This window comes from Plectropomus leopardus, chromosome 2 (assembly GCF_026936395.1).
Source record: "Plectropomus leopardus strain MGB_pleo_1.0 chromosome 2, ASM2693639v1, whole genome shotgun sequence".
Taxonomy (NCBI): domain Eukaryota; kingdom Metazoa; phylum Chordata; class Actinopteri; order Perciformes; family Serranidae; genus Plectropomus; species Plectropomus leopardus.
This window is the reverse complement of record NC_142177.1, coordinates 33882166-33893810: the sequence shown is the minus strand read 5'-3', so window position 1 is coordinate 33893810 and position 11645 is coordinate 33882166. Positions and strand designations below refer to the sequence as shown.

General features: G+C 39.4%; 2 protein-coding genes across 2 annotated transcripts; both read left to right on the top strand.

Annotated features, from left to right (window-relative positions):
• Window positions 1–2074: 2074 nt before the first annotated feature.
• On the top strand, window positions 2075–3229 carry LOC121948973 (guanylate cyclase activator 2B). The gene is made up of 3 exons (XM_042494550.2): window positions 2075–2236; window positions 2436–2628; window positions 2743–3229. The coding sequence occupies exons 1-3, from the start codon at window positions 2159–2161 to the stop codon at window positions 2799–2801; spliced, it is 330 nt and encodes a 109-aa protein (XP_042350484.2). The 5' UTR covers window positions 2075–2158; the 3' UTR covers window positions 2802–3229.
• A 4477-nt stretch (window positions 3230–7706) lies between these two features.
• LOC121948958 (guanylin-like) lies at window positions 7707–11184 on the top strand. Its single transcript, XM_042494530.2, has 3 exons — window positions 7707–7862; window positions 8978–9164; window positions 10759–11184. The coding sequence occupies exons 1-3, from the start codon at window positions 7791–7793 to the stop codon at window positions 10827–10829; spliced, it is 330 nt and encodes a 109-aa protein (XP_042350464.1). The 5' UTR covers window positions 7707–7790; the 3' UTR covers window positions 10830–11184.
• The last annotated feature ends 461 nt before the right edge of the window (window positions 11185–11645 follow it).

Genomic DNA, 11645 nt, shown 5'->3' with positions numbered 1-11645 from the left:
CCTATGTGACTGAACATAAACTCTGATGAGATGTGATGTGCCATCTCGGGTCCTGTTATGTAGACGGATAGACCCTTCATGTTCTGCGTGAAGAATTGTGTTTAATGAGATCATTTAAAACCTCGCTGGACAGCCACACCCTTTGACTCCTCTGCATGAGGGTGTGAGCTTGGTGCAACTCATGAGCATGGACAATCGATTTTTTTCACAGCCTCCTGCCGTCCTTGAAAGACATAGCGATTAGATAGTTGTGCCATTACTGGAAGTTCACAGGTTTGATTCCTGCAGTGTTGTTGACCTCATTAGTGAAGTTGTGCCGGCTAAAAGGATAACTCTTTAGCATCGAGGAAAATGCATCCATACGTAATCATGTTGTTTACAGCAGCTGAGTGATCTGCAAACTGCTCTCAAACTCCTGCCTCCAAATACCCAGCGTCTCACTGGGCCTAAAAGCTTTTTATGAAGTACATAATCATATCTGACATTTGTTACCGACAGATCTGGACAGACTCAAGGGCTGATAAATAAATAAACTGAACTTTATATTTTCTGCAGCAGAAGCAGAAATCGCTCTTAACCCATCCACCGGTTTTGAGTAAATACCATCTGATTATTCCACCCTAGGAGCTAATGAGAGCTCCGCAGGCAACTCACATGGGATAAAATAATATTTGCAGTCAGATTTTATGGTTTGTTTTTAGATGCAACTGGGAGCTTTTTGCATCATAAGACTGAGAGAAAGCAAAAAACTTTATGGCATGTAATATATGGCATTTATTTTTCTGCAATATATTTTTTTGAGGCAGCAGTAAACTGTATAAAATCAACACGGGGAAGGGCAGGGGGTAGTCGTGTCAGTGTGGTCCATACCTGATATAATTTATTGTTGTCCAAAAACAGTTAAAAACACATAAGTAAACTGGATGACTCCTTCCGGCCCAATCAGCACAATAATTGTGCATTGTACATTTCTGTTAACCACAGTTTTATTTGTACATTACGTACGAAACACTGTGTTGGTGAAAAACAACCACTTTTCATGGCACTACCCCCGATAAAAACACAGCAACGGGTCGCTAAATATACCCTCATTTGTTGGTTAAAAAGCAGATGGAAATGCAGCGATGACTCACCCCCCAAAAAACTGTTTTGTTGTTTGTTGATCTTAAAAAGTGTTATGATGTTGTTATAATATGTATGAAACCATGGTTGTAGATTTCAGGGGGGGTGCAGGGGATACCTCCCCTTCAGTATTTAAAAGATATGCATTTGTCACTCCCCCAAAAAAAACCCCGCAAAAGTAGCAAAAGATGTTTACTTTGGTGGAATTAAAGACATTTCCAAGACTCAAATTTATGCAAAAAAGGCAAAAATTGTTGGGTAAAATTCATGCAAAAGGAGCACCCCCCCAAATTTTTCCCTGGGTTGAGACCTTTCAATCCGCCAACTTCAGCAAGTTCAAGTTGACTGATTTCTCTGGTACTGCGACATGAAACAGCATTTAAAAATAAAAAACAACTGAGCGACCTGTAGCTCACCTGGTAGAGTATGAACCCCATATTGAGTCCTGTGTAGCATCCCCGCTCTCTAACTAATTATTGGTTAGGGAAAATTAAATCACCCTTTCCTCAGATCAGTTATCTCAGTTAAACTGGGTGCAAGTCAAACTGAAGATGGAAACAGAGTGTAAACAGTTGACAATTCTGTTGATATGGGTGTGTCACAAATGTCAAGGCATATAAGAAAGTTGAGTCGTTTGCAATGGTGTGACTCTCTAACAATGTGCTGGCGTGGCTTCATCGTCATCAATAGAGCAGATGGTCACTGTTTAACCCGCCAGAGGTGTGATCAATTCTGCAAGACGGAGCTGCCAAGAGAACGAGGGCTCCATAAAAATAATCAGACAGGTGATGAGGCCAAAGAAGGATTTATGAATTCCCCCTTTATGACCCCGTAAAACCACATCACTACTCATTAACCCGTGAGAAAAACTTTGCTCCCATTTGTCGCACCTGTGGTCACATGACCGTCAGGCTGCGGGGCAGAACTGTGTAAAAGGAGGCCTGTGGTCGGAGGGAAGGCAGACGCCGAGCTGAGCACCTGCTGAGCACATCAAGACACAAAGACGCTGCAAGACAAACTGCAGTCAACTGTCACCATGAAGGCCGCACTCATTGCCACCATCGCTGTCCTCGTCCTGGCTCTCGGCTGGACCTCCGAGGCCGTGCAAGTTAAAGTAAGTGCATCACTTTTTTATATGACTGATGTCATACAGAAAACATTTTGTCATTCTTTATGTAGCTTTTTAAAAAACCTCTCTTTACTCTTGTGGATTACAAACCACTTTTGTATTGTCACATCATTTTAACTAATGCTGAATCTGCAAACTTGCTCTTTGTCTTAATTACAGTTCTTTAAATGCCTTTTCTCCTCAGGAGAATGGATTGTCTTTCTCGCTGGAAGCCGTCAAGAGGCTCCAGGAGCTGACAGAGAGCAGCGCTGCGACAGTACAGCGAAGCCCACGACTGAGAGCGAGCAGCGTGTCCCTCTGCGCCGACCCCATGCTCCCGCAGGAGTTCCTGCCGCTTTGCAGGCAGAGAGGAGCATCAGCATCCCTCACCAGACTCAGTGAGACCATTATATATTGAACAGCCACTCTTTAGAATTTTAAGTGTGTTATGTCATGAATAATGAGGCGCAGGTGATTCAACTGTATGTTTCTGCTTTTTGTCATTATTCCAGCCATGGTCCCCATGGATGTCTGTGAGATCTGCGCCTTTGCCGCCTGCACCGGCTGCTAAACAAACCCAGCAAGCCAGAAACATCTTGCCCAGCTTAAGACTTGTGATTTTTTTTTCCTCCCGCTAAAAACTTTATCAGGGAATTTCTAAAATTTCCTGCAATGACGAGACGCTGACTTTATGTTCCCTGAATACAGAGACTGACTCTGGCCCACTGGGCACTTTATACATTTTGAAGTCGCTGTTAGATAAAGAAGGCCACAAAAGAAAGGAAAATCTGAAAAACAGAGGTATATCTTTTTTCTTTTGCAAACTGTTACTTTGTAGCATTTTTACCACTTTATTTTTTTCTATTTTATTTTTGGAATTGACATTGTTTGTTACATTTCTATCCTACCAAGCTTTATACATATTTAAAAGAGAAGTTTTTCCTATATCTTCTTTTTTATTAGCATCGTTGTGAATAAAAAGCTTTCATTGATAGATAATGTGTTTATTGTGCTCTTTCCTTCAAATTTCAAACAGTGTTTTACTATTGCTATGTATTTATTACTATCTGCTGTTTATTCCTGGATGTGGAAAAAGTTTTGTTAAAAAAAAAGACTTGAATCGGCCTTCTTTTTTTTTGCCATTAATTTTTAGGCCAGTAGGGGGCAGGCTCAAGGCCACAACTGTATCACTGACTTACTATGTTAATGTTCATACATCCAGCAGCAAAAGAGCAACATTGGTGTTAATTTGTCTGTGGATACATAGTCAATATAACTTAATATTTTAGTCTTTTAATCTCTTTCGGTCTCCTCCTGAAAAATGGATCTACTAGATGCTCTGCTTTCAAAATGAGCTCTTTGCTAACTTTGTCTTTCTGTGGTTTGTTGCTGCAGTGGGCAGGTAGCATAGATAAAGTTTATCAGAGCACTTTTGCCATAAATGGCTGCCTATAGTGCAAAGAACTGCACAGATGTGTGTTAATTCTTCGGTATTATTAGCCACATACATTGCCACAGTGTCTTACTGTATTTGTGCCACTGGAGCTGACAAATGAGGACTTCAGATTCCATACATAGTGGTTATAAACTGTTATTAATTATTGGTATTATTAGATTGTATTTTTCGTTTGCTTTTTGTTTTTGCAAAGAAACAACAGACAGGTTGGTCATATTGTCCTGTGTTTTATGTTGTAACTACTTTGCATTTAAGCCTCCTTCCCTTCATTTCAGCCTCAGATATACAGTATGTATCCATATTCGCTGTGGTTAATAATTTATTCTATGCATCCTATCCGACTCATTATATGGATATACTGTCCGAGCACCAGTGGATTTTCTGTATATCCACCCATCAGCTGAAATATTCTCGCAGCCGTGAGGCCTGAAGGCGGATAATTAATGTAGGAATGACCTCACTTATTTGAAGTGATACTAATGGGCATTAATGAATATGGTACATGCTGTACAGTATGTGTACAATCGAAAGGGCCCACAATGCATCAAGTGCACTCACTTACAATATATCATGATGGTTTCTTTTTTGTGACATCTTAAAAGTGAAAGTTTAGGCTATTCTTTCAGTTTTTCCCTTTTTTAAAGAACATTTATGGTTCTGTTGTTAAAATAATGAAACCCTTTGACAAGAAATGCAAAGTTGATTACAGTGATTTCACACAGAGGGACGTGCTTAGAGACCCCTGGGCCTGGGTCTGGCAGCCATAACACATTTTTGTCCCAACTCATCAAATACTGCCATATTGTCAGCTGACGTGTCAAAATATAATGTACTAGATCCCCTCCTGTGTCAGTTTTGGATGTTCAGGGTTGGCGTGTCAATTTCAGCTTGTTACATGCATTGTGTCTTTTCAAAATATACTTTCATTTTCACAAGAAATATACAGTTTCTGCTTATTGCATGCAAACGTTTTTCTTTTTTTTTTTCAAAATAAGCTTACAACATATACATAACACTTTGTTTTTAGGTTTACTTTCATAGGTTTAGGCTACAACAGCCTGTGGTTAAAAATCCATCAACTCGGGCTGAGATTAAGAACTCTAACATCAAGTGATATCACTATCGTAACATGCTACACATACTAGCACACTAGGTTGTGACTAAAATAACTCCACTGACTGTTGGCTTTACACGGGAAATCAGCAGTAGGGTTACAGGTAAAAGTCCAGAGTTTGTTTACCCACAGCGTCTACAACTGCCTGTGTGTTTGTTTCTGATGCCGTGGTTACTGATGCCGTGGTTAGTAAGTTGGGACTGGGAACAGGCTGGGTAGGCTCAGTTGGTAATACACCCTTGTGTGCCAAAATGGTAGATTCTGGTGCTTTTGAGAAGATGTTTAGATGTGTAGGGGAATGAAATCAAATGTGGAAAAATATATTGGAAAAAGTAAATAAAATAGATAAGAAATAAAGAGCAGAACATATAGACCTTTAGAGATAAAATGTCTTTGTAGGGTTGTATAACACCACAAGCAGCTTCCCTGAGCTCTATAGAAATGGGGTTGTTTGCTCTCAGTTTGGATTATGGGGATGTCATTTTATCAACATGCTGCTGCTCCTACAGACTCCATTTACACTCGACAAGCAGGTTCATTACAGGTGATAATTGCAACACACACCATCACACACCATCCACTCTATATGGTCAAGTTGGTCGGTCTCTCCTGTGTGAGTGATATCATAACCCCCTGGTGCTCTTCATCTACAAAGCCCTTGTTGCCTAATGACTTTGGCCCATAGTGACCAGTATCTATAGCAACCAGTACCCATAATAACCAGCACACTGATGATGCTCCAGTCGCTGTTTTTTTTCTTTTCTTTTTTTTTATTAAATTACTCCATGTGCTGCAGTTATTTTGGGTGTTTTTTCTTTTACTAAATTGTTAAAAAGTTGTCATAATTTATCCGGTTTGTTTTTCCCTATTGCTTAATGTATCTTTTTTAATTGTCTTGTCAAACACTTAATAACATCTGTTTTGAAAACTGTGCTCTCATTCTCTTTTTAACACTTTTAACATTACAGTTTTCCAACATTTCACCACTCAAATTCCACATTATGTCACATTTCACTTGTGCCATGATTGTTTATGAACCTGCTTTCTCCCTCAGATAAGATCCATTTGGAGTTTAAGACCTTAAAGCTTCACCGTGATTATGTGTTTTAACATCCTTCATAAGAGATAAGAGTTATATCATGTGTATTCAATCAAAATCAATGAAAATCCTTCACAATTTATTGATTTTCCAAACAATACTGGTCTGGTTACTTTATAGTTAATCATTAACAGCTATTGTATGTGTGTCTTGTGTGTGAGCGTGAAAATGACAGTGAGGGACATAAATATATCATATACAGAATATTATGATGCAGTAAGTCCCATGCTATAAAATGTAATCAAGATATTTTGTGCATTTCTAGGTTTATATTTATATTTTGGTGGTCTCCCAGTTGAGGTTTGCAGGCTTTGTTTCTTTTACTGTGTACCATATTTTCGACAAGAATGGACTGTATTACTTTGTATGATGTATTTGTGGATGTATCCTTGTGGACATGGATGTATTTCTGAATGTATCTACATTCCCAGGGGCCCAAAGTGTCCCCTCTGGCCTTCACTTTAAACATATCACTCAAATTAACATGAACTGACCAGGCAGTGACTCAAAATCACCACAAAAAAACACAAAAAAACATAAAAAATTACCTTAAAGACACACAAACATCTACAAAAACATGCAAAAGGAGACAAAAAACATACCAGACACTAAATTTCCACAGAGACACAAAACCACAAAATGATGCATAATGACTACAAAGACATGCAAAACAACAAAAAAGAGGCAGAACCACCAAGTTTTAGTGCAGAGGTGGTGGGGCCTTTTGTGTATCTGTGACACGGGGGCCATTGTCTCAATATCAGTCCATGCTTGTGGGTGTATTTTTGCAGAAATTCTTCCTCTTTTCACAATTTTAACTTTTAAAATGCCTCCTATGCACAGGTTTTGCAAGTATCGTTATGCCACAAACACTAAACACAGCGCATCTTTTTGTGCATAAATGTACAATTCTAGTTCCACTTTAATTTCCAAAACTATAACTCTTTCTTGGCTCTTTAGTCGGTTGTAGACAATTTGGCCCAAAAAACAAAGTCTGACTTTAAGTTTTAGAGACAACAAAACAAAAAAAGCAATATGGTTGAAGCCTTTAATTCCTCTTTTACCCCAGCAGAGTAAAACTTGATAAAATAGTCCAATATTGTGACCTTGAAGTGACTTCTGAAACAATGTCTCTGAGTTCACAGTCGGGCTACAATTCATTGTTGACAGAGGAGCTCCAGACTGTGACTCACCATGACTTCACTCATTATCTGTTGTCAGAGTTTGGGAAAGAGCAGCTCCTTCTCACCAAAGCTGACTGAAGCATCTTAAATCTTATTTCAGTGATTTAACATTGTACATTTTGAAATATAGGGAGGTGATTTAAAGTGATGCTTGGCTCAGTATTTCAGGTTTATTGGACATGGTGCGTTTAAGGTGAATTTTCTGGCTGTGGAACTAAACAAACAGTTGCCATTTGCATCTGTGAAATGTCATAATTTGCAAATATCACAACTGTGCAAACAAGCGACCTATATGGATCAGCTCCATATGTATATGGCCGCTCCCTTATCAGACAGCTCTGTGATGAATATCTGTGGGAGAGAAACAAAAGGTGAGATTTATTATGTGGCATTGAGTGAGTGTGAAAACCCAAAGTCAATAAAGAAATATTCCACTGACGGAGGAAACAACAGCAATAGAGGTTATAAACAAATTTAAAGGATGGTGGTTATAAACCAAAAAGAGGATCCAAAGCTCTTGATGTGCGCAAGCGTTTGGTTATCTTGGACCAATCAGCTTCCCCCCACCTTTACTTCCCTCACTCTGACAGCTGTCTTTGTTAATAAATCACTCACTAATCTGTCCGGACACCTTATAAGAGGCCGAGCAGACGCACAGAGACCACAGAAGAAGCTCTGAGCTGAAAGGCATCTTGCATCATCTGAAAATGAGAGTGCTCAGTCTTGTCCTCGTTTTGGCACTGTGTGTGTGCAGGGGAGCTCTAGGAGTGCAGGTCAAGGTGAGTGTCGCTTTATCTTATCGACCAGGCTGTTTCTTTTCACTCTGTCTTTGCTCTTTGCTGCATTTTCTGAACAACATTTTGAATCAGAGGTTACTGACACAAAGGGATCTCTCTCTCTCTCTTTTTATATTTACTTTTAAATGTTGCCGGATTGATCTGGGGATGTGTTTCACCTCTTCTCACTTAAAGGGATAGTTAGGGTTTTTTCAGCTTGGGTTGTATGAGGTCCGTAGTCAGTGTCAACATGAAAGCTAAGCAATGTGTCGCTGTTGACAGGGCAGCAGAAAAATGTATTTTAGCCTCCTAAACAATCTTTAACAGTTTAAGTGTATGCCACATTTAGAATATAGTCACTCTTTTAATTTAGACTTAAAACAAAACAATAAGCTTCGAGGCAGGTGAAATGGACTATTTAGGTAGGTCAAGTTAGTAATTTACTGTCCCCTACGAGCACAAGCACCCCAGGGATTCAACAAAAAAAGCTGTCTTTAAATAAGTCGCACTTTGTTTTTACATCATTATTTGTGCATTTTGTACGCTACTGACATTATAATACACACATTTGAAATGGCAACATTTTACCGAATTGGTCAAGTTCAGCAATGTTAAATGACTCAGTGGAGTCTCCAAATATATAATGGAATATAACAGCTTAATTTTTGGAAATCGCTGACATCAAGGTAAAACAGTAAAAATATTCTCAATATAGTGTACACTCAAAGTGATATTAATTTTTTTATTAAGAAGCCAAAAATTCATTTTGTTGGTGACCTGGTTCACAGCGGTACATTGCTCCTGCTCCTTTAAACTGGAGGCATCTCACATACTGACAATAGATAAGTACCTCATACAACCCCTAATTAAAAAAATCTGAACTATCCCTTTAAAAAATGCATTTCAACACCAACTATTCACTCCAGTCATGATCTTTCTGGCCTGCAAAGCCACAGCTAAACAGACTAAATGCTTCTTTTCCAGATTCAAGTTTTTAGGATACATTGGTCCTCTTCATTCCCATTACGAAACCAGTACAACATGCTTTCTTTTTCAGTTTAAAGCACCTGCATTTGGATAATTTTTCTCATCCTTCACTCTTCATTCTCTCCTCCCAGGTTGGAGACAGGAGCTTCCCCTTGGAGGCGGTGAAGCAGCTGAAGGACTTGATGGATTTAGACGACAACGTTAACCCTCACCTCCCTGAGACGAGCATCATAGCTGTGTGTGCCAACCCAGTCCTGCCGCAGGTCTTTCAGCCAGTGTGTCAAGGGAAGGGAGCAGACATGGTCTTCTCCCAACTTGGTAAGATCGAGCGAATGACCAGTAAATTATTAATAAATATGGAAATGTCAGAGGACATATGAAGGACATGTTCTGGCAGTGTGTTGCACTCAAGTCTCCATCGAATGTGTCAAAAAGACCAACAAGACAGCTGTAGCACTCAGCCCCAAGCCATTAATGAAGACATAAATCTTTACAAAGAGCTCCAAAACATATATTTTCTTTTTTTTAAAAGAGTTAAATATTTTTTATCAAACAGTTGGGCACAGCAGCAAACATTACTCAAACTGGAGTCATTTGTGCATTTGTTTGGGCTTATTTTCCATCATGGATTAATGCACAGTTGGTGCAATCTCATCTATTTACATCACGAAGACAATGTATGTTTAATAGATTTTAAATAAATAGTAGCCATCTCTATTAAAATGAAAGAACCAGCCCAGTCACTAATAGAAAATGTTGCCATTGTGCATTTCTGCAAAGTGCACTGCAAACTGTGTGATTGTTAGGCATCAACGTTTCTAAAGTCACTTATTTCAGGAGCTAACCTTGCTATTTAGAGGTTCAGAGCAGCATGGGTGGTATTACGCTTAGACAAGGCGCCTGCCAAGCCGCAGACAGCTGCAGAACACTATTTGAGACCAACGGACAACACGACGGGTTGCTTTTAAGCGAGTAATTGCTGTTTCCTGCCGGATAGTACTATGAAAAGTAATAGTTTTTTTTACCAAGATGCCTGCCAAGCTGCAAACAGCTGCAGAGAGCTGCAGATCACTGTTCCAGACCAACAAACAACACAACCAGTTGTTTTTAGGAAGTCATTGCTGGGTTTCCGGTGGCTTTTTAGTCAACAAATGTGGGTCTTTTTCTTGCAACCCACTGCTGTGTTTTAACTGGGGATAGTGCCACCAAAAGCAATCATTTTTTGATGGAGTCATTACCGCATTTTCAGAGGCATTGTAGCCACCAAATTAGTTTTTTTTCTAGCAACCTGATAGTGTGTTCCCACTAAGGAGAGTGCCACAGAAAAGGTTGGGTTTTCTTTGGGTTTCTCTGCAAAAAGGCAAATTTGCAAATTTCATAAACTATTCCTTTAATAACACACCTGCTTTACCAACTATGTTTAGTTTGCATTAATGGAAATATTTTGGCTTTTGTCAAATTCATACAAGAAACAATCTCACAGGGGCTCTTTGAGATGCTGTGTAAACAACAGTTTTATTACTCAGATGTGGACTTGCTCTCAAGACTTCAGATTAAAGACACTGACAACAAATGCCAGCTTTAGTTTGTTTGCTCAAATGGATTCCTCGAATTCACTGTTTACACATTGTGTTATCCACATGCTGCCACTGATGCACCATAAAGTGTCTCTGGAATGATAACGCCATACAAGAGGCCGATGAAAAGCTGTTCAAATAGTCTTTGGGGGCCATTAAAGCTCATCAGACACAGACGGCCCCTTGTTGCTCTATTGACACAGATACGGATATGGATCCTATTATCAACATTAGCAGAATTTCATAAAAATGAAAAGCTGGCCCTTGGGAGGTACAAGCACACATTTAAGGTCAGATGAATATTTATGTTTCTATCTTTTTCTCGCACTTTCCAGTGTTCATCATCACGCCTTCGGATCCTTGTGAAATATGTGCCAACCCCTCCTGCTACGGGTGTCTGAACTGAGGCTGCCATCTGCTCGGCACGCAAGCACATCGATCGAGAGGCTCTGGGGCCGTCGTCCTCTATAGTTTCTGCACACTTATATGTATTAGGCATCCACGGACATCGGCAAAACACATCTTGTCACCTAGCAACCAAGCCTGATGGGTCTCAGGGCCCAGCGGTCAATGTACTTGATTTTAATAGATACATAATAAATAATACTCTGTTATTCACCACGTTTATAGGTAAAAGCTGTTCAGACATAAATAGTCCCTTGTCATTATTTTGTTGTCCTTAACTTGTTTTCTGAACCTTTAATGTATTGACTTTGATGCAGCTTCTTGATAATAATAAATATATTCTTCTCATTCTAAAAGCAGCTTTTATTTGTAGTTTCAAGAGTACAGTCAAGCTCAGTGTCTTACTTACACACACACACGCACGCACACACACAGTTTCAAATCTAGTGAATTGGGGAAAAAAAAGAGGGAAAAGTATGTAGGACAGTGATACCTAACTTACAGCCAAACCTGGGTGCTGGATGGCCACCCAAATACTGTATTTTCTAATTCAAAATAAAAAATAAAGTGATTCACACCATTTTTTCCCCCTCACCCCAAACAGAAATCCTTACTTAGCTCCTAATGTCCTAAAATCCGAGAAATGTCCCAAAATACGAGAACATGCTAAAATCCTAGAAATGTCCCTAAATCCTAGAAACATGTACGGGGCTGCTGTGCCTGGCCCCTGGCCTCCTGTCATTTTGCAAAAGTGGCCCTCGTGCAGGATATAAGGAGACATATTGGAAAATGGAATTTAATCTAATACGTTTGTTTT

Bases quoted from the DNA above. Each gene is read 5' to 3' on its own strand.
- LOC121948958 (XM_042494530.2), top strand. From the start codon at position 7,791: ATGAGAGTGCTCAGTCTTGTCCTCGTTTTGGCACTGTGTGTGTGCAGG. The intron at 7,863-8,977 runs GTGAGTGTCGCT...CTCTCCTCCCAG, and splicing joins CTCTAGGAGTGCAGGTCAAG to GTTGGAGACAGGAGCTTCCC. The intron at 9,165-10,758 runs GTAAGATCGAGC...CGCACTTTCCAG, and splicing joins CATGGTCTTCTCCCAACTTG to TGTTCATCATCACGCCTTCG.
- LOC121948973 (XM_042494550.2), top strand. From the start codon at position 2,159: ATGAAGGCCGCACTCATTGCCACCATCGCTGTCCTCGTCCTGGCTCTC. The intron at 2,237-2,435 runs GTAAGTGCATCA...TTTTCTCCTCAG, and splicing joins CCGAGGCCGTGCAAGTTAAA to GAGAATGGATTGTCTTTCTC. The intron at 2,629-2,742 runs GTGAGACCATTA...TCATTATTCCAG, and splicing joins AGCATCCCTCACCAGACTCA to CCATGGTCCCCATGGATGTC.